The 21,677-nt window shown below is 35.3% G+C and overlaps 1 protein-coding gene across 1 annotated transcript in view; it reads left to right on the top strand.

Moving 5' to 3' along the window:
• The first annotated feature begins 1,052 nt into the window (after window positions 1-1,052).
• LOC108044442 (nuclear hormone receptor FTZ-F1) overlaps window positions 1,053-21,677 on the top strand; it is a 43,083-nt gene continuing 22,458 nt past the window's right edge. The window contains exons 1-2 of the mRNA XM_017123455.2: window positions 1,053-2,116; window positions 3,357-4,607. Coding sequence (XP_016978944.2) covers window positions 3,476-4,607 — 1,132 coding nt within the window. The 5' untranslated portion in view covers window positions 1,053-2,116; window positions 3,357-3,475. The remainder of the gene's footprint in view (window positions 2,117-3,356; window positions 4,608-21,677) is intronic.

The following is a 21,677-nucleotide window of genomic DNA, read 5'->3' as shown; positions in this document are numbered from 1 at the left end:
AAAGATTTTCCTAATTTTTTTTGCCTACAATCCATTTAAAAATCGGATGTCTGAAAGAAAAGTTATGGTCTTAGATTTGGGACACTTTTCTACAAAGCCATTTTTCCAAAAATTTTAAAAGGGGTTACCTCATTAAAGGACATAGAATCGACACAAAAATACAAATCAAGATGAAGTTACAGATTTTAAGGGAATTAAACCACAATCATTTAGAAATATATGACTATTGAATCGGATGTCTGTAAGAAAAGTTATAGGTTTAGAAGTGCAGGTTTTTGGTCGCTTTTCAGCAAAGCCATTTTTCGTAAATTTGGAAAGGGGTTAGCTCATAAAAATGACGAAAAACCGACCCAAAAAGAAAAAACGAGATGAGTATACAGATTTTTAGAGAACTAAACCACAATCATTTAGAAATATGCCACGGCGGAATCGGATGTCTGTAAGAAAAGTTATGGGCTTAGAAGTGCGGGTTTTTGGTCACTTTTCAGCAAAGCCATTTTTCGAAAATTTGGAAAGGGATTAGCTCATAAAAATTACGAAAAACCGATCCAAAAATAAAAAACGAGATGAGTATACAGATTTTTAGAGAATTAAACCACAATCATTTAGAAATATGGCATTGCGGAATCGGATGTCTGTAAGAAAAGTTATGGACTTAGAAGTGCAGGTTTTTGGTCACCTTTCAGCAAAAACAAATTTTAAAAATTTGGAAATTAGTTAGCTCATACAAATTATGAAAAATCGACCCAAAAATACAAACCAAATATAAACTTTGTCTGGCATAAGAGGAATTTAACCGCCAAAAACTTAAATTTAATCGTTATCGATTTTTTTCCAGATGTCGCCCGCCAAAGCTTGGTCTGCCATGCCCGAGTGTGGGTACGTGTGAGTGCTTTTAGCTGAAAGCTTTCGATTTTCATATGATTGCCGTCCTTGTTCTTCAAACGTTTTTTTAAAGGCCAAGAATGCTGCCTCTCTGTCCTTGGCCCCGCTTGCAGCCCCACACACTATCCCGAACACGCCTGTATGTGTGCGAGGGCTTTCGGTCTCTTCTACCTACGCCAACAACAGTGTTCCCGTTCGAGTCGTTGTGGTGTGGCCTACAGACCTAATTTTTTGCGCGGAATAGTTTTTCCCAAAAAAATGAAGCCAGCGAATAAACAATAGCCCAGAAGATAGCAAAGAAAGTGAGAGTGAAAGTAAAAAAAGCGGAAAAGAACGAACTGGCGTTAATTGTGTGTGTATTTAATATTTCCTATGCGTCCATAACGGGAGTGTGTTTTTGATCGCCCCTTCACCCTCTTCTTGTTCGACTTTCGCTGAATTTCAATGTGCAATTTTGTTTAAAAATTAACACAAAGTGGGAAGATAGCGTTGTGTCATAGAATTGGAGCAAAAGCAAAAAAACAAGACGAAAATTAGCAAAGGCAAACGGAAAAACAACAACACAGAATGCCCAGTAGAAGCCCAGTACATATGTGTATATACACGGTGTGACCATGTGTGTGTGTGTGTAGTAGGAATTGCAATTTATAGTTGTTGTTTCCGAGAGCTTTCGCTTGTTGCGCGCGTGCGACGATTGTGCAAGAAGTTTTAGTGTGTGTAAAATCGGGAAGAGGAAATAGCAGAGAATAGAAGGAGAATAGCATGGGAATAAATACAAAATAAATAAAGCAACAAATAAAAAAATAAATCGCCAAATGCGTTCGGCGTTGCGTGTGTGTGCGTGTGCTGAAATATGCTGAAAAGGCTCTCGGAGAGCGAAAGTCAGAGAGCGAGAACGATCGGGAGAAGCAGCAACAACGATCGGCGAAATGAATCACACGCAAGCTTTGTTTTGCGAATTATAAATTCGCGTTCTCCACATATGCGAATTCCCACACTGAGAGCGAGACAGAGAAAGAGGGAGAGCAGCAACAACCACAACAACAACAAAACCAAGACATAATAATAGAACTTTTGCTTTCGGTTCCAACTGGTTTTTGTATACATAAAAAGAGGGAGAGAGAGCTCTTCTTCTTCCTCCGCGATCTTCGTCTTGGAATTCATGGAAACCGGGCGCATGCGCAAAACAAAAACTACAAAAGGAAAAACAACGACGTCAGCTGCATGAAAGGTAAGTTCTCGATTCTCCCCACTTCTCAACTTCCTTTCGCTCCCTCTCTTTCCCCAAAACCCCCTTTTACCATTTGTCTAGTTGGCGGAGCTTTATTTTATTGCATTTAACTTCTTAAAATGGTGAGGATCGAGCACAGAAAAAAACAACATATATTTTGGACATGATCTTCATATAATAAGATCATTTTTCTTTATCTTAAATATCATAAGGTCAATTTGTATTTAAATTAATATTTTTTAAATTAAGTCCTGCTTGAGAACAACAAGTAAAATGAAATATTAAAAAATATATGTTTTTACATAGTAAAATTACAATTATTGTAAATTATTTTTCTCTGTGGAAGACACGGGGGTTGATGAGATTGGACAACGAAAAGTGAAGAACTTGGAGTCGAGTGAAGTTAATTGAAGTCTCACGAAAAGGGGATATTCACAGGGTTCAGTCAGTGGGAAAATGTTACCAGTTTTATGTTTCGCGAACTGTAAAATTATTTTGAATGGGGGAACAAAAATACATTACTGATTTAGTTAGTTTCAAGAGGAAAGCTAACCAATATCTGCACGAAGAGGAATTTAGTTATATACTTTAATTTAACAATATTTTGCCAAAGTAAAATAATTTAAAATTGTATCTTTTGTTGTATATTTTTCGATAAAATGCATTCCAAGGCTCCTTAAAAATTGATCGTATTGCTTGAAAATATTTCATAACTAATTCATTTCTAAATAAAACATTGCTTGTAAAAAAACAATGCACCTTTAATATAAAAATGATTTTTATGAAATGTTCACAAGAGCAAAACAAATGTCAAATATTTTTGCGTGGTGTATGTTTTTGCATTTCCACTTAAGAGGTTAACAACTCTTTATGAACTGAAAATAATTCAAAAGATAAAATAAAACAGGAACAAACCAATATGTAAGATTGTTAACCTACAAAGTTATTGGCTGGGTAATCAAGTGGTACCGAAAAAGCTTTAAAAGCTTTTACCCCTGACTTTATAAAGAGTTGACCTTGGCCTGCTTTGTACAACCATTAGACGTGTCCTTGGCCCACATTCCCTATGACCCAACCTTCAACTTGACCCTGGCTTAACCTAGACCTTTTATATCCGTGTCCTACTTCCTTAAAATTAATGTTTATTGAAAATAAAAATTAAGTTTCTCTATTAGTATTTAAAACAATTGTAACCGACGTAAATTTATAAATAATATTACAAATTTGTTTGCCTTTTCAGATCTTTAAGCAATTTTAAACAAACTAATACTATCGTTACCTGCCATTACGAATCAACAAAAAACCAATCCCACACATCACAACGAAACGTACAAAAAGATAAAGTAAAATAATAATAAAATGGATACCTTCAATGTACCTATGCTGGCAGAAAGCAGCAGCAACACCTATGCAACAGAAGCTACCAGCAACCATCACCATCTGCAACATCAGCAGCAACAGCAGCAGCAACTCTTAATGCCCCACCATCACAAGGATCAAATGCTGGCCGCCGGCAGTACACCATTATTGCCCTTTTACTCCCACTTGCAATTGCAACAGAAGGATGCAACAGCAACAATGGGATCTGCAGCAGGAACCGTTGCAGCAGCAGCAACATCGGCAACTGCAGACAACTTCAGTTCCTTGCAAACGATCGATGGCAGTCAATTGGATGGTGGCATTTCCTTGAGCGGTTTGTGCGATCGATTCTTTGTGGCCAGTCCAAATCCTCATAGCAATAGCAATATGACACTAATGGGCACTACGACAACAGCAACAGCTACTACCACAAATAATAATAATAATAATAACAACAATAATAATAACAACAACAATTTGGAGGCTAAGACAGTGAGGCCATCGAACGGTGGTTCGGTGATCATTGAATCTGTGACGGTGCCATCGTTTGCCAATATTTTATTTCCCACCCACCGTTCCGCCAACGAGTGCATTGATCCCGCCTTGTTGCAAAAGAATCCCCAGAACCACACCACTGCTACTAGCATCATTGTTCCGCCCGTGGAATATCATCAATTGAAACCACTTGCAGTCAATTCATCGACTTCCGTTTCCACCAGTAATTTCCTATCATCCACTACGGCCCAATTGTTGGACTTTGAAGTGCAGGTGGGTAAGGATGATAGTCACATTAGTACCACCACAACCGGAACAGGATCGGGATCGGGTTCAGGTGCTACAACAATATCGACAGCAGTGCCAACAACATCGACTACATCCAATAATAACACTGCCAATCCAACGAGGAGCTCATTGCACAGTATTGAGGAGCTGGCCGCCAGTTCCTGTGCCCCAAAAACAACATCGCCCAACAGCAACCACACTAGCAGTGCCAGTACAACACCGCAGCAACACCAACAGCAACAGCAGCATCATCACCTGCAAAGCGACAATCACAGTGGCTCCAATCTCAGCACCGACGATGAATCCATGTCCGAGGATGAATTCGGCCTGGAAATCGACGACAACGGAGGTAAGTCAAGAATTTATTTTGGATTCCCTTGCTATTTTCTCCATAACCCCCCTTTAAATTCCAAGGCAAAATGGTTGGCAATATTATGTTGTTGCTGCAAAAAGTGAAAAATGGATAAAATACAAATAAAAAACTTTAGAAATTATGACAAATACAGAGTTACCTAACAAACCCACCAAATATCGTGTACAATAAATAAATCAAATATAAAATTGATATAAAATATAATAAAATTCAGTGAATTCATGTTAGTACTAAATCAAAATAAAAGTTTGTAATGTGGAGTATTTAACTAGTAAAAACTACGATAATAACAGAGATTAAAGAAACGACAAAAAAGGTTACGAACTAAATTCTGTAACAATTCAAGGCAGCGTAAACCCAAATAATATGTATTACAAAAGCAAATCCAATAACAAAATAAACATAAACATAACTGGTAATGGTCTTAATTTATGAGGCTCACAAAATCTTTATAAGATTAAGAATACTTTTAAATGCAACTCGGTTGTCAATATGCTAATAATTTTTGAAAAGTTAATTAAAGGATATTTAAAGTGTAGATAATAGGTGTTTTATAGACACGATTTTCAGAGACAAGCAACCAAAAGACCCAATTAAAATGCAATTATCACGCATTCAAATGACATTTATTACATTTTTACAATTTCAATTTAAATCGAGTCACAACCTTGATGTTTTCACTAACTTGTCATTACTGGCGTGCACGCCCCTGCGGTATTCCAGTCAGTCGGCCAGATGGTCGTCTTAAATCTTTGTGTGCCAAGTGCAATGCTAAGTTTAAATATGCACAGAGCACTCTCGGTACCCCGTCCCCCATCCCCCCAAAATCCCCTTTCCGCTCAGTTGGCCTCGCACTTAGCTCCATGTTATTCGGCCTGGCGTCGGATGCAGCCATAAAAATCCATTTGAAATGTCTATAAAAATGCAACTAACCTACTTTCGGGTGTTGTTTTGGGAACACCGAATTTTAAATGCTCTTTTACACGAACAATTTTTTCTGAGCGCTTTAGAATCAATAATAAGATAGTTACAAAATGAAAGATATCTTTCCAAATCTTCTTTAAAACCAAAAGTATAACATTCTTACTCAAAGCCTATAATTTGATTTACTTTTTTGAAACAGTGTTAATACATATAATTATTCGATGGTGAACATATTTAAATATTACAAAAAAATTCACAAGAATATATAAAAACTTAAAAACAAAAATAACAAAATCCATAAGGTTTAAATGGAAATATTTCTAGACCTTTTAAAGACATATCCCCTTAGCCAGCCAAATAGTGTGTGGAAATGCAAATGAAGATAAAGTTCGCTCGATACGTGTGTCGATTCGTGAATAGCAATTAAATGAGCAAACTGAGACAGGCCCCTGCCACCAAATGTTGATGATGAATGATCAAACATTACAGACATATGTATTTAAGGTTGTTTTTTTGTCAGCATATTGTTTGTTTTTGTACTGTATTTGGTTGCATGATACTGGCTTTTTAAATTAACTTTATTGACATTCGGCAATGTCAGAAGCACAGACATATCTTCCACCCCTTTCTAGAGGCATTTAATTCACCCACTTGGCAACCTTCGAGGGAAACCCCCAAAGTGCAGCTTAAATTTTCCATCTGCTTTTATTTCATCCTTAGAAAGAGAGGCAAAATGGAGCAAGGTCACATGGGGTATTAGAATTTGGGTCAAGCGCAAACGAATCGTTGCTGCGCTCGCTTGCGTTTTCTAATATTGGAGATTGGGTCCAAGGATGCGAGACAAAAACAAAAAGCGAAATTGCATAGAAATTTGAAGGTCATTGTGTGCATCAGGCGCAGCGCTGTCGACGTCGCAGTCGGCGCAGCGAGTCGCGTGTTCTCTGCCCCCTTCCTCACGCTCTCTATTGCACACTCTCCCCGTCTACAGTGAGCGAAAAATGTCACCTTTTGATTTTATTAATACTTATGAATATAAAATGTATCGTTTGTCAATCGTTAGTCTTGAATTCTTTAAAGTAAATGTTCTTTTAATAAGTATCTTATGTACGGTTCATTAAAATGTACATTAAAAATCTAAACAAAATAAATGGTGTTTTCCGCTTTCTTAAACAACCATTTAAGTGTAATATTTTGGGTGCACCCAAATTTAGAATATTGCACCTGTATGTAGGCAACAGTTTTTGTAACAAGCCACTATTGGGGCAATATCGTATTCGCAATATCATTAACGGCTTTGGGCTTAAATATTCATATAACTTCTTGTGATTTAATAGAGTTCCAAATAAATTAAATTCTTGAAAAGTAATCTCTGATAATTTTTTTTTTCTGATTTTTTTTTAATTCAATATGCAATTAACAAATGTAATGTTTGATATTAAAGTGCTATACAAAATAGCGAATTAGATGTTAGTTTTCAGTGTGCAGCTGTTGTTGCGGCTACTTTTGTTGCTGGCGCGGTTCTGCCTCAGTTGGTTTTATTTGCCGACGACGCCGCCACCGCCACCGCCGCCGCCGCCCGCAACGCCGGCTGACATTGACACAGATTGCACCGTACCCCACCGCACCGCACCGGCGTCGCTGCTTCTGCCGGCGTCGTTGTCGTGCGTCTATGCTCACCTCAAAGGATTTAAATGGGTCAAAGTCAGCTAGCAGCTTGTTGCATTTTGAAAAATGCGCAAAAAGAAAACGAAATAGCAGCGGCAAATTGGGGCACGACATTGACTGCATATATAGCATATAGTTTTATAGCTTATATGTGTATGTACATATCTGTGTGGGTTACATATGCTATATGCACTGGTTCTAGCGTTGAATGCATTTCAAGGTCCTTGCATTGATGCGAAGGCTGTCGCCGTTGTAGCGGCCTGTGTCCCAAGGACAATTCCACCACCCCCGGAGAGTCCTTGGGTGTTCAAGGTTGTTCTATATGCAAATTATGTCTGCCACGTCTGATTTAAGCTCCGACCTTCAGGTCATTTTGTGGCCTGACTTTGAAAAAGGATTTGTTGAAAACGGCGTAATGTTTGGCATTGGGAAAAGTTTAAAGATTTAAAAGGGGCAATGCGAAATATAGATTGACCTGGTTTTAGGTTGTTGTGGAATTCACTTTAATCTCGCAAAAAGGTCAGGAGAAAATGGAAAGGCCTAAGAATGGATAAAGAACCAAATACGATATAATTATATCTGATTGAAACCGGAAAGTTATAATTTAATTACAGTCTTAGAATAATTGATAGTGAAAGTACTTGACTAGTGGGCTTGACATTTTGTCAATTCAATCACATATTCTTAAATCTTTAAACCAACTAACTTTTATAATGTTAGAAGTATATACTACACTACCAATTAAAAAAAATAGGGTGTACCTTAAATATTAAAAAAAGGCTGTGAAAATTTAAGTAGTATTCAATAAACAACAAGGAATTTGTGCTAATTTTGTAAAACCAATACATTGTAAACTTTATTAGGTAATTCCCTTATTTTATACATGGCCTTATGGCCGATTGTTTGTTCTTTAAAATAATATTATGTGTAATTAGTGAACAATATATAATTGCAAGCAAGTGAAAAAATCCCTCGCATTCTATCCTCCACATTGGTCATTCACACTTGCTTTGAATTCTAATTCTTTCTCACGATTCGCCATTGGCAAACCAAACCGCAAATTGGTAATTGAACCCAAACTTAACTCACCGATACACAAACAATAAGGCTTAGTCAAGCGATCAGAAAACAGAAATCTTGTAAATGCAATCAAGGATGGAACATTGAAAAATATCAAGTTTAGTAGAGCCGAGTTTGCCCTTAAGAACAAAAATAAAACAAAACGCAACCCAAACCGAAGCATTCAATTGTAACAACTGAACAATAATAATGATAATGCAAGCAATTAGAACAGGTAATCGAAGAGGGGAGTTTCGAGGGTGTGGGCACTTAGTTTTGTTTGCAAATTGTTTAACTAAGTGCATAGTAATTGGCTTATTAGTCGGGTTTCAGAGGAATGTTTTTTCTTTAAATTAAACCACTGTTTTATTTGTGTGAAATTGTTTAACTAGTAAGGTTTTATAGCTTAAAGAATCGTTGAACTTTTCACGGTCTACATTGAAAACCGGGAATTGTATAATTTGAGTGTCTATATTGTTTCAAGTAAACTTTTTCCAGGGTTGAAATTAATTTTATTTGTCTAAAAATATCATTAAGCCAATAACTGGATTGCAAATACAACTTATCAATTTGAATTGGGACTTTATCAAGTAAATCCTAGTATTATAAATCATATCTTATTTCTATAGGATTTCTGAAGTGGGCTTTGATTTCCTTTAAATATTAAATATTTTTGACTGCGGTTAAGTTTTTTTGTGGCAGCTTGGAAAGAAAATAAAAGCATATGGTTTGTAAAATAAATTATTATTATTTATAAATGACCTTTTGATATAAAAAGACGTATACAACTTGAATTTGTTATTGTAATAAATAACTTTTAATAACTTTTTTGTTGGAGTTGGACAATACAAAGATGTTTGTAACTGCATAAATTTCTGGCGGGCTTAAATTCTTTTAATATTAATACATTTGCCTAATCTTGAATAATCGCCCATAAAATTATTTTCCATTGTTGCTGCAACATTTTTCATTTGTTTGATGATGCAAATGGAAATTGCGATTTCGTTGTTGTTGTTATTTAATGCTGTTATTGTTACTGCATCGCTTTGACCATTTTATTGTTGTTAACCTTAGCTCGAAAAAAAGGCAAATGCCATTGAAAGTGAGTCTCGCACTCTCGCAATGTCTGGGGCGTCTGGCTCCTATAGCCATATAGTCATACTGCCACTCCCCCTTGCCCCATGCCCCTTGCCGCCCCCAGTGGAAAAGTGTGCTAATGGGTCGCCAGTTGACCCTGTGCCACATTCACTGTTTGCGATTCTGCCGACGCCGGCAGCGCTGCTCTGCACTAATTTTGCAATGCCAAATGGGTGGGGGAATGGGTGGGATTTGTGCAGCGAGAGATGCAATCGGCGAGTGAGAGGGAGAAAGACATAGAGAGAGAGATGGAGATAAAGAGAGGGCAAGAAAAACAAACAGAGAATGCGCATTGATTTTTCCTTTCTACGCTGCACAAGTTGATTCTCATTTTCTCTGGCCGTCTCACTTGCTCATCCCCCCGTGCGTCTCTTTCGCACTTGCACCCTGACCCAGTTGCATTCTATTTTCTTTGTATTTATTTATTTAATTGTTATTTTTTCGGGGTTATCTGCTTTTAATTTAATTTATGACGTTTTCGTTTTCATTTTGATTTTTTAGATTTTGTTTCACGGTTTCCAAATTATATCAAGTGCTTTGCCTTTATGAACCCATTATAGAATACAACAAAAATATGTATGGAAACATATCCGAAAAGATTACCATTTCTTAAACTTCCGGATATATTCGATAAAAAAGTGATCTGCGAGTGTGAATGGAGGGGGGATCTTATTAAAAAAACCTTTTCTTCGAAAGAATGATCATCTTAAGCATCATCCATACAGACGGACGAAGCTTAATCGACTTGGATGTTAATATTTATGTTATTTTAATGTTTTTTATCAGGGCTTATGTAAGCTAACTTCAACGTTATATTGTCATCAATCGGTTATTTATTGGCACATTTGCTGGCAACATAACCCGCTCGATACGGTGCGTATTTTACTATCGGTTCTCTTGTCTTGAAATTGCGCTGTTACATTTACCACGAGCATTGAAAGCGGTCAGGTGTGGGAATTGCATAGCAGAGATACTTGTACAACTCGGTTCTTATCTTAGCTTATCACCGCGTATACGTAATGTCGACGTTTTCATATTACGTATACGTCATGTGTCAACTTTACTGATTGGGTATCAATAAGTAATTATGCGGGGAAAAGAGAAGAGAATACTTAACCTAAATTTCAACAAAATGCAGCTATTAGCCTTGATTGATACTTATGGAATTATTTGTTAAACTTTTGTTGTTCAAACAAATTGATTACGATCTGAGAAAAATATGGTTTTGATATCAGGAATGTTTAGAAGTGCGCTAGTAACTTAAAATTTATTTTTGTTCACTTCTTGAAAAATATGAGTTTATATGGTAAATAAAACATTTTGGTTGTATTTATTTGTATTTATTGGTTAACAGCTAATTATTGCTGCCTGCTTTTATTGTGAACAGCTTAAGCAGATAAAGTTGTTGATCAAGAATACATGATCATACATTCATGCTTCATTAGGTTCTTAAATGTTTTAAAGATCACAACAAAAATCGGATAAGTTCGTATTTTTGGTCTTATCGTTGTCTTTATTTTCCTTCTTTCTCTCTTCTTTTATTTCCTTTACCCGGCCACACGCAGCGCATTCAGAAATCGCCCAAGTTGAACAGTTTTTTTTAATCTTCCAGCCACAACTACACGCGCAAATAGTTTATTCTTGAAAAAAAAATGTTAAAATTTGCTTTGCAGGCGGCTGTCTCACCAACACACGCACAATCCTCCGCACCCACACACACAAGCACACGGGCATAGATAAAGAACCCGCATACTAGGGTAAATTTGAAAGCTTTTGCCGGTTGAGGGGAGCTTTTGCAGTTTGCACATGTGTGCGGGCATTCTGGCTGTATGTGTGGGTGTGTGCATAGTTGAGTGGCGCCAACTGCAAAAAAAAGCGAGCAAAAAAAACGGAAACTTAAACGATCCTCAGATACAAAAGATAGCAGGCGAAGATGAAAAGATACAGATACAGACACTGATACAAAAGATACAGAAAAAATAAATGAACCCCCGGTAAAAAAAAACTTACATTTTTTTTTTTGAAAACAGCAAATGCAAACTAAAACAAATAAAAAACTCATGTGAGCTTTTCGCTACAAAGCTCAAATGAATAAAAGAGAAAAAATAAAATACAAAATTCAGAAAGGAAAATAAAAACGGAAAAAAATTAAAATGAAAAACAAGAAAAGAGAATCAGCAAACTGAAACGAGAACAACTGTTTGCAGTTTAGGTAAATGGAACACCAAACGCACTTTTACAGATAAGCGCTCGCTTGACAAAAATAACAAGAGGCACAGATCCAAATACTCTTATCATTTCCACCTTATCAATTGAATTTTTGCTTCATTATTCAATTCGAAAAACAATTACGCTGCCCATTGCACTTTCTGTTGACACTTCCCTTCTTCTCGCTTACATATACTTTTATTTGCATTTTAATTTATGTACTTTTTGCTCACTTTGCTTTTTAAAATTGTTGCGGCAGGTCTTGGCTTATTTTTGCTTATTTTCTGGGTTTTGTTTTTGTTGTTTTCACCCCCTCAGGTAATTTGGTAAGCAAGAAAGAGACAATGAAGTTATTTATGCAGCAATTATGATTATTTATGATTTTCTCTGTAGTTGTAAATTTAAATGCTTTCAAATGCTGAAATTGCTTTGGGGAGGCTTATTACTCAAGACCTTGTTTTGGGCCTGGAAATTCCATAAAAATGTTAAGCCTAGAGAGGAGTGGAAGAGGATGTACATGTACTCTAAATGTTATTGCGGTTTTAAGCAGCTTAAATAAAAATTCATAAGATAATCGAGTTAATGAGATTTTGATGTTTTTTGTTTTGGAAGTCCACTAAATGAAATACGTTACGCAAAAGAAATAAAAACATTATCAAATCCACAGAATATACAGAATACACAGAATATATTATAATAATATTGGCGAACCACATTTACAACAAACATAAATTTTTGTATTGGTATCAGATTGTATATCCTCCTAAAATTCTCGTTTATTAGCTTTGTCAAATTTGTTTTTAAATTCTCTAAATTGTATTTGCTTTACCAATTCATCGGTTTCTATATTACTATCTAACTATATAAATATATGAACACGTGACAACTGGAAAATACAAAAACAACCCATCAAGGCCATAAATATAAAACCCATTTAATCACACTTCCAAAATTTCATAATCAAATGGAGACCTTTAAACCAATATAAAAATAAAAATTGTTACAGCAAATAATGAAATAATTTACACCTCAGCCATATGTCGCTATGATGTAACCATATTTCTTATGCTCATTGTTGTTGCTGTTTGTGTTGTCACTCTTCTCATATTTAAATAAACAAGAAATATTTTTTTTTGGGTGGCGGTGAGGGAAGTGCGTTTCGTTTTTATTTATTTTTATAATTTGCTTTACAATTCGTGTTCGGCTTATCTGTTGATACAAAAAAAACACCCGAAGAAGAAACGAAGCGGGCCGGAGCTTTCGGTTCGAATGGCAGCCATAGTTGATGTTGATATAGCTTTTGATAGCCACTTTTTGACCCACTTTGACTATTTGCATGGCCTACTGCACTTGGCCAAGTTTTTGTCTCGCTCCTGCGCACACATGACCGAAAATGTGGCCGTTTGACAGAGCGAGATGGAGTGCGTATTTAGATTTAACAAAATATGGTGATACGCGGGCAGTCATGTATAGTGGCGGGGAAGTTAGTAGCGGCATTTGTCTAAATCAAATCATAATATTTTTAGTAATTTCTGAAGGGCAAATATAAAATTTTTTCAAATTTATTTTTAATAAATTATAAAATTTTAAATTAATTAATGTAACAATTTATACAACCAGAATCGGTTGTAATCAAGCTGTACATCCATACAAATTCCAAACGAATATCGGGTAAACGTAACTATTACGTTTTTAGTCAAAGATAATAGTTTTTAAGTTTTACAGTAATTACTGGAAATAATAGTTAGGCATACATTTTGTTTGTGTTTTAAGTTGCTCTAAAAAAGTATTAGGAATAAGCATTTTCAAAAACTGTTTTAAAAAATGCAAAGATTGTTTAATACTCAACAAATTAGAATTGACAGATTACCTAAAAATTACCCTCTTAGTATCAGTTATTGGAATCACCTCATATAACTATATTTTTGGACGCCGCTGTTCATAAACAAATAAAACTAAAATTACTCATACGCATTTTGCAAATCGCACACCTCCTCCTCACTGCCTGACATTTTGTCGCAATAATTAGTTGGGAAATTTAGATCATGGCAGACATATAACATTGTAATAATAATTGCAGCTAGGCAAACAGAAAACAGTGGAAAACATATCATAAAACAGACATTGAAAACGTTTTTCATCGTTTTTGTATATTGTTTAAGAAAATATCTGTATCTCGTGTTGTTGCTTTTCACGTGAACTTACATAATTTTTCAGTCTATCTGCCTGCGTGTGTATTGTTTTTATTGTTTTTCATGTATAGACAACGCACACACTAATAACTACAAAATTGCGTAGTTTTTTTTTGGTTTTTGGTGCGTTTGATTTCGAAATCAATTTCTGTTTCGTTTTTATATTTTGTAAAAAAAAATTTCTTATATGTGTTTTTGGCACTCAATTTGACTATTGTGCAAAGTGGATTAATTGGGTACCAATTGTAATAAATGTTGATTTGAAGAAGAAATGGAAGACGGAATAATTGTGATTTAGGAAGTATTTTGACTTATACTCGACCTTTTTAATTTAAATATTTGGAATATTTCCTTTTCCTACTTAAAAGCTTAAAATATATTCATGTGGAATTTTGTAACTTTTAATTTTTTAAAGGAACATTTTCCTAGATATTAGACTTTTATAAAAATGTATTTTTTTTCAACAAGAAAATATCAACTTATTAGAGAGGCTGGCTCATTATGAAGAAGTTGATTAAAATTCTTGGTTTATTTGCAAGCCAATTCGTCAGTTGCAAAATCCTTCAGTTGGCAAACAAATTAATTAGTTTTGACACCGTTTAACTTTAACCCAAAGCTGTTGACACCATCGCATTGTCATTCGTCATCCCGCTCCATTGTCAACTTGCATATTATTTGTCCTTCACTTGAATTAACATTGCAATGCACAAACACACGAAAATAATAAAGAAACATTTCAACGGCTGTTGGTTTTATGACTTGCTTAAATATACGCTTTATATGAGAAAGATAATTGGAAAAGAAAAACCAAAAAATACAACGTTTTAAGACCAGCCAAAAACTTTACATTTCGGCTTAAGAAGTGAGTCAAAAGTTTGAGACTTAAATTTAAGGTGGTGGTTGTATCAAAACTTGATCTCAAAGGACACATTTCGCTGCAGTTGTTTTTCTTATTTGGTGTTGGGTGGCAATTCCGAACCGCACCGACCCGCCCCGCCCCCGTTTTAAAAACTAGGTCAGTGCAATTTGGGTCACCTAGATTTGATTACCAAACCAGCCAAGAGTCGTCGCCGTCATCGGTTCAAGCCGAGTGCTCTCTCTACCCCTCTCCCTCGCTCGCCCCCTATCTTTCTCTCTCTATCTGAACGTTTTAGTATATAGTATATTATTATGGAGGTATGTACAAATCTAGTACATGGCTACAGCTGCGTGTGACTGATGGGTGGTAAAATAGGTTCTCAGTGGGTGGTGCATGCTTACATATAAGTACATATGTTTTTATATCCCTGAAAATATACTCCCCGCAATGGGTGGACTTACTTATCGACGGCGGCAAACGACTAAAATGGAGAGGAAATAGTAAAGAAAATACAAGGGAGATGAATCGCCAGGAAAAAGATAACACAACGACTGAATAAGCACGGAATGGTTTAAAAGGATGATGTGCCAATCAAATGGTTGTGTGGTTTATACCATGAAAGTATGGGGAAACGCTTCATCGATTGATAGAGTATAGAACTCCAAGCTATACAATTAGATAATGCAAATGCAAAAGATAACGAAGTGAAAGGAATAGATTGAGGGTACAATGGAACAATAAAAGCATCCTATAAATTATAATAGGAGTTTAAACTTTAAAATAATAAAATATAGTAAGGTTCTAAAGGAAGGTTTTAATTTATTCAAATTCCAATCTTTAGAATTTAATTTTAAAATTTAGATGACTACCAAATACTGTATTCATTTTTTTTTAACTTTCTTAATGGCAATATTATAATATCTAATTTTTGGTGTATAGCCGGATAATGTTAATGATAAACAGAATATACCTAACAAAAACGTATCCGCTTGTTAATTAAATCCTTGAAAAACCTCTTCAAATGGGTCACGCAGTCAACCCATTCCGTATTCACTTCTGGCTCATGGCAAATTTAACCATATGGCGTCGGAAACAATGGGACTTTCCCTGACAAAAACGAAACCGTAGTAAAAACTTAACGTAAATTAATGAAATTGATTGGAAAAACGTAGTCAGTCGACAACAACAACGAAATGTAACCAAAATGTATTTCAAAATACAAAGCAAACCAAAAAACCCAAAAAAAACGAAAGTGCGTGCGATGAATGAGCAAAATTGCGCAAACGATCGTGAACGCTTCACACTGTTGATTGTTTCAATTTTTTTTTGGGTATACACTTGTAAGGGGTATATACATTTTTGGGTAAAAGGTTAAAAAACACTTCATTTTTTTCAAATCCATTTTTAAAGCGTGATATTTTTTTTTTAATTTGTGTACTACACATTTTTTTTTTTGGCAAAATTGGTACTTAAATTAAGAATAACACCTTATGGTGTACAAAAGTCGGATTTTTAATAAAAATGTCCGAAGTTAATTTTCGTAATTAAAATTTTAGGAATATCGATAATGCTTAATATCTTAAAAATATATAAAAGATTGGATAGAATTCGGGGAAGTTGTTAAAAATTAATTTGTTGTGGAGTTTTTCTTTGCTTTTGCAAGGACTTTTGTGAGCATTACTAATTCTGTAATAGTACAGTATAGTATAGAAATTGTAATTGAAAAAAATATTTCTAAGGGTAGTTAAAGATTCGACCTATAACGATTTCTGTATAGTTTGTCTGTGGTTGCCCTTTACGCATTGAAAAAAGCTGCCAAAAATATCAGTAGCCAGAGAAAGGGACGGGTATACAGGGAGTGAGAGAGAGAGAGTGAGTGGGGGGACTGGTAGCATAATAACAATGTGCGTGAGCTTTTTTTTTGGTTTCGTTTTTGTAGCGTTTTCAGCGTTTTTTGTTGGGTTAGGTTCAATATTGAATAGTTTTTTGTTTTCTTTTGTTTTGGGGTGGAGAATGTTGGGCAGGGGGCTGGTTCGAGGGGGTGGTTGGGAGCTTCGGTGCGTGTGAGGCGGGAATTGTTATTGCGTGTGTTTTTTTTTTGGTTTTTGTGTGGGAATCTCTCGTTTTGTGGTTTCGGGTTTTTTGTTTTTGCGTTTTAAAAAAAAAGCTCTCTGTGCTCTTTCCTCACGCACACATTCATGTAATACGCTTCTCTCTGTTCATTTTCATTATTTCTTCTTTTTTTTTTGTTTCTGTGTCGATTGCGTTGTTGAATATTTCCACTTTGTTTATATAATTTTAATCAAAAAAAAAATGAAGCACTGAAAAAAAATATACGTGTAAATGTGTGTGTTTGTATATACGTAAAAAGCTTCAACGTTTTCAGAAAAAGTAGGTTAGTGGGTCACCATATCTAACAACGAGGCAGCGCAACTGCGACGTCGACGTTGACTTTTTTTTGACAGCCGCCAGACGAAGCAAATTTTATTTTATATATTTCCAAGCTTTTTTTATACGATTTTCCTCTCTTCTTTTTTTAGTTGTTTCTGATATGGCTTCCTTTAGATTTTTGTTTTTGCCACCCGTCTTGCTTTTCTATCATTTTTTTGTATTTTGATTAGTCAAAAACGTGCCTCTGTTCTTCTTCCAAACATCATTACAAATAGTTTTGGCATTTTAATCGCTGGCTATTTTGCCGTTGGTTGTTGGTTTTTGGGAAATTCTAAGTAAATATTTATTTGTTTACTAGTTGGATTTTGCAAGATGAAACGGATTTCACCGTTTTAACATCCGAAAATCTTACAGAATATGGTTTTTCAAAATCATAATTTTATGCAAAAACCGCCTTTGATATTTTTGGTCTTGTAAAACAGTAAAAATTACTGTAAACAAGGATCTATGAAATACAAATCTTTTAATTGAAAAATTAAGTATCGTAATTGATAATTTCTAATTTGGCACACTTGTTTTCATATTTTTTGTAATTAACCATACGAATAAAATATTTGTAATTTTGAACGTATAGTAGCTCTCGTAAAGTATAATTAATCGCAAATAATGCTTATTATACTGTTTGCATATTAGCATTTTTGCGATTCATAAATCTGTTTTCGGCTTGCTCAGCATTGGAATCTCAACGATTTTGGTTGTGCCAAAAACCCAAAAACCGCAGAGAAACAGCAACAAAGTTTATGAAAACCGCAGCAGTAAAGAAAAAGCAAAGCAGAGACATACACTCCAACACACGCCGCGCTATTCAAATGTGAATTAAAAACGTAAAATTGTTGGCTTGTTTAATTATTGTTGTTTAAGGCTCAAGGTGGCTGCAGTCCAAATTCAACAACAATAATAAGAGAAAAAATACAACTCATGTCTGCCTAATTGGGCAGATTTTCCTTTTTGCCGCTGTCAAACAATTAACATTAAACATATATATACATAATAATGTATATGCCGTCTATCAACATTTATAATAAATACAAAAAGTTTCAAATATATTCAGACAATGTACAATAAAAGACAAATAAAATAAACATAAATGTTTGATTATAAGATAAAAGACGAGGCGTCGTACACCGACCATCATGTTTAGTTTTTTGTAACAAGTTTTTTATTTGTTCACCTTTTTTCTTATTTATTGACTTTTGTGATCGAAAAGGCGGGTTACCTAGAGTGACCATCAATAATTATGTAAGCAATTTATTTACATAAACATATTTTTCATCTTACTTTAGATCAAGTAGGCAATGTGTTTGTATGTTTTTAATTTACAAATTAAAAATACTAATGTTAAATATTAACTGAAAACTTGAATCTTTAAATAACAATTAAATTAAAAAAAAACATTTTTCAAAAATATAATTTTTTAATTTTTAAATATTAAACTACTCAACTTAATTAGTGCACAAGACCACCAAGTTTCTGCCACAAAAATGTATGTCTGAAATGGTATTTTTTCAATTAGTAGAGTTTCTTTTGGGTGACCCAAATTGCAAACTAGAAACGAGTCCTGCCCCACTGCGTCCCCAACCCCTCTTTTCTATCTTCGCTGGTCTTATTTTGCACCCCCCTCACCCCCTTTGGGCAACCCCTTAAACGCAAACGCAACCCCCTTTTTCAGTTGCAGGCAAAGGCAAATGCAACTAATTTGTTTCTACGCATCGGGCGGAGGCTTGAAGGACCCAAAACCCACCCACAAAAAAAGCGTCTACACACCCTCGCTTTGGGGCCACAGTGTTGCCCCGCAGCTCTCTGCACCCCCTCCTTGAAAAACGCGCATTGCATTTTAAGCAGAAAAAAACACCCGACGCCAAGCAGCAGCAGCCCCCCTCGCGGCGAACCCCCTTTTTGCTGGCTGCAATTGTTTTTGTGGCCTCGTGACCCAGTTTCGAGCTTCGTCAACTGCAACGACAGCAGAGGGGCAGGGGCGTCGGCTAAAGGGGGTCGGGCGACGTTTTAAATGAATTGCAGTCTCTGTGTTCGGCGTGTGTTTCTTTTTATTTTTCTGTTATTGTATATTTTTTTTTTTTGCACAAACAAGTCGAAGAAGAAGAACCGAATCGGTACCATAAAATCGAGCAAAAATCAACAACAGACGTCGAGAAAATAAAAATGCAATATTTACAACGATTTTTTCCAGCTTATTGAAATTGAAATTCCAGGCGGGGATTAGTCAGCTATTAGCACGTGGTCACCGGGCCAACTGAGAAATGAATAAAATAAGGGGAATTTTACGTAATAAAGAAACGGAGAAGAGGAGTCATCCTAAAAAGCGAAAGTAAATGGTAATGCGAAAGAGAAAAGGATTGAAAGAGCAAAATGATTTTTAGGCTTTCAACTTAAGTAAAAAATTCAAATAATAATTTGAGATTTTGAAAAATCGCGTATACGACCAGTATGACAGAATATTTTTTTTTTAGTTTTGATCTCTTTTTTAATTGTGGGTTGTTTTTAAATACAAGATATTGTGTTAGCCTGTTAGTTTGTCTTTATTAAACTAATTCATTGATGAAGATTTATATAAAGTAATGGAGGATAATAATAATTTAAAAAGTATATTACCTGATCTGAATGAGCTCAGATTGATGTCATTTCTAATCACATCAGCTATTCACAATCTCTAAGATCACTAAAAAATGTGTATATTAACCTCAATCACCAAAAAGGCAGCATAAAAATTCCTTCCATATTAACCCACCTTAGTGATTGATTATAATAAATAAATAAAGCATTGGGCCACACCTGTTCCACCGCACTTTTCGATTTCTGATGATATTCCACATGACAGACGAGATAGACAGACGAATCGGAGCAGCAGACAGCGACGCCGGCGTCGACGTCAGCGATCTACAAAAATAACAAAAAAGAAACAACACTCGGCTGACCTCATTACAAATGTGCTATAACATATTTAATAATAGCTAATGAAATAAACAAAGCAACATAAAAGAAGCAAATTAAATATTAAATATAGTATAATTTATTTTCGTTAATTCATTAAATTCGTTGACGGGTTTTACCCAGAGGAAAAGATAAAGGGGGAGGGAGGGTCAACGGGTGGTATGCGTAATTTATTGCGCATTGAAAAAGTGCACTCTGACTTAATGTGTATTACGAGTTTTGTAAAGTGCACTATTAAAAAAATAATATCAAAAATCAGTTTTAAATTAGTCTGCTTTTGTGGTTGTCGTTTTAAGTTTAAAATTTAATTTATTTAAATATTATGTGTATTTTTAATAGTATTAAATTTGTCAGTCATCTCCATGTAATCAATATTTTGTTATAGTTTTATAGATAGTTTTTAAAGAGAAATGCATTATGAGAAATGTAAATAAGTAATTAATAAATATAATTTTCGTAGTATTTGAAAATTTGGGATTTTCTCAGTAAGTTTTTTTTTGGATAGTAAGGAAAAAATCTTTGTGGTTATAGTAAAAACAAAGATTTTATGGTAATGATCCTATTTTGAAACGATCCGACTGTATTGATCTCATTTTTAATTTTTCTGGGAGCTTAGAAAAGTTTTTTAATATATTTAAATAGTTTTGTTTTACGTGGGAAAGCATTTTGAGAGCATTTCGAAGAGTGTATGAACACATTTATATATAGAAACTCACAATTATACAAATCTACATTAAGCTGACCTCCTCCTCAAGCGGCGAGCGTCGACGGCGACGTCAGCAGAGGCGGTGGCGGAGGCAGAGGCAGAAGCAGCGGCGAATTGCGGTCGAAACCGTCCCTGGGCGAATCTATCTGTATCTGTGTTGGAGTGCTTTGTATCCGTGTGAGTGTGTGAGTCTGTGTGCATGTGTGTGTGTGTGCGGCATATGAAAAGTGTGTCAAGGTTTTTTGAATAATATTTTGTGCAGCGTTAACGCGACGTCAGCAGAGAAAACGTTGCTGTTGTTATTGCCTTTTTTCCCTTATTGTTGCTGCTTTCGATTGTTGTTGCTTTTGTTGCTGGCATTTTGTTGTAATCGCCGTTGTTGCCATGTTTGCTCTTTTCATTGTGCCTCCCTCCTTTACCACCCATCGCCCACCCACCCCCTTTGTGTTTGCTCATTTCACACTGTCATCGTTTCTTCTTCTCGCGATTTATTTTTATTTAATTGTGCTTTGTGGACTGCACATTACTTGTGCTATTATTTATTGTTTACTTTTTAATGGTGACTTCTTTATATTCAATTTAATTGAGATTCGCGCCTTTAATTGGGTTTATTCGTCAATCAAGCTCATTTCTTTTCTCCCTTTATTCGGGGAGCGTCCGATAAGAAAAGCAAAATGAAAATGAAAACGAGTGTAATGGTGTAATCGGAATGTGGGTGGTGCGACTTTTTTTCCATGGGCTTTTCACTTTCCGTGGGGTAGGTTTAATCCGGCGAAAAGTTGTTATAGTTGACATAACCCACAGGAGTGTTGCTAAACCTTTTCTCCACTTCACCCAATTAGCGTTCCTTTTTTTTTTGTTGGGAGGGAAAGCCAAAGCGAAGGAAACCAGAAACA

This window comes from Drosophila rhopaloa, unplaced genomic scaffold (assembly GCF_018152115.1).
Source record: "Drosophila rhopaloa isolate 14029-0021.01 unplaced genomic scaffold, ASM1815211v1 contig_163, whole genome shotgun sequence".
Taxonomy (NCBI): Eukaryota; Metazoa; Arthropoda; class Insecta; order Diptera; family Drosophilidae; genus Drosophila; species Drosophila rhopaloa.
Note: the sequence above shows the minus strand (reverse complement) of the source record. Positions and strands in the feature narration are given on the sequence as shown.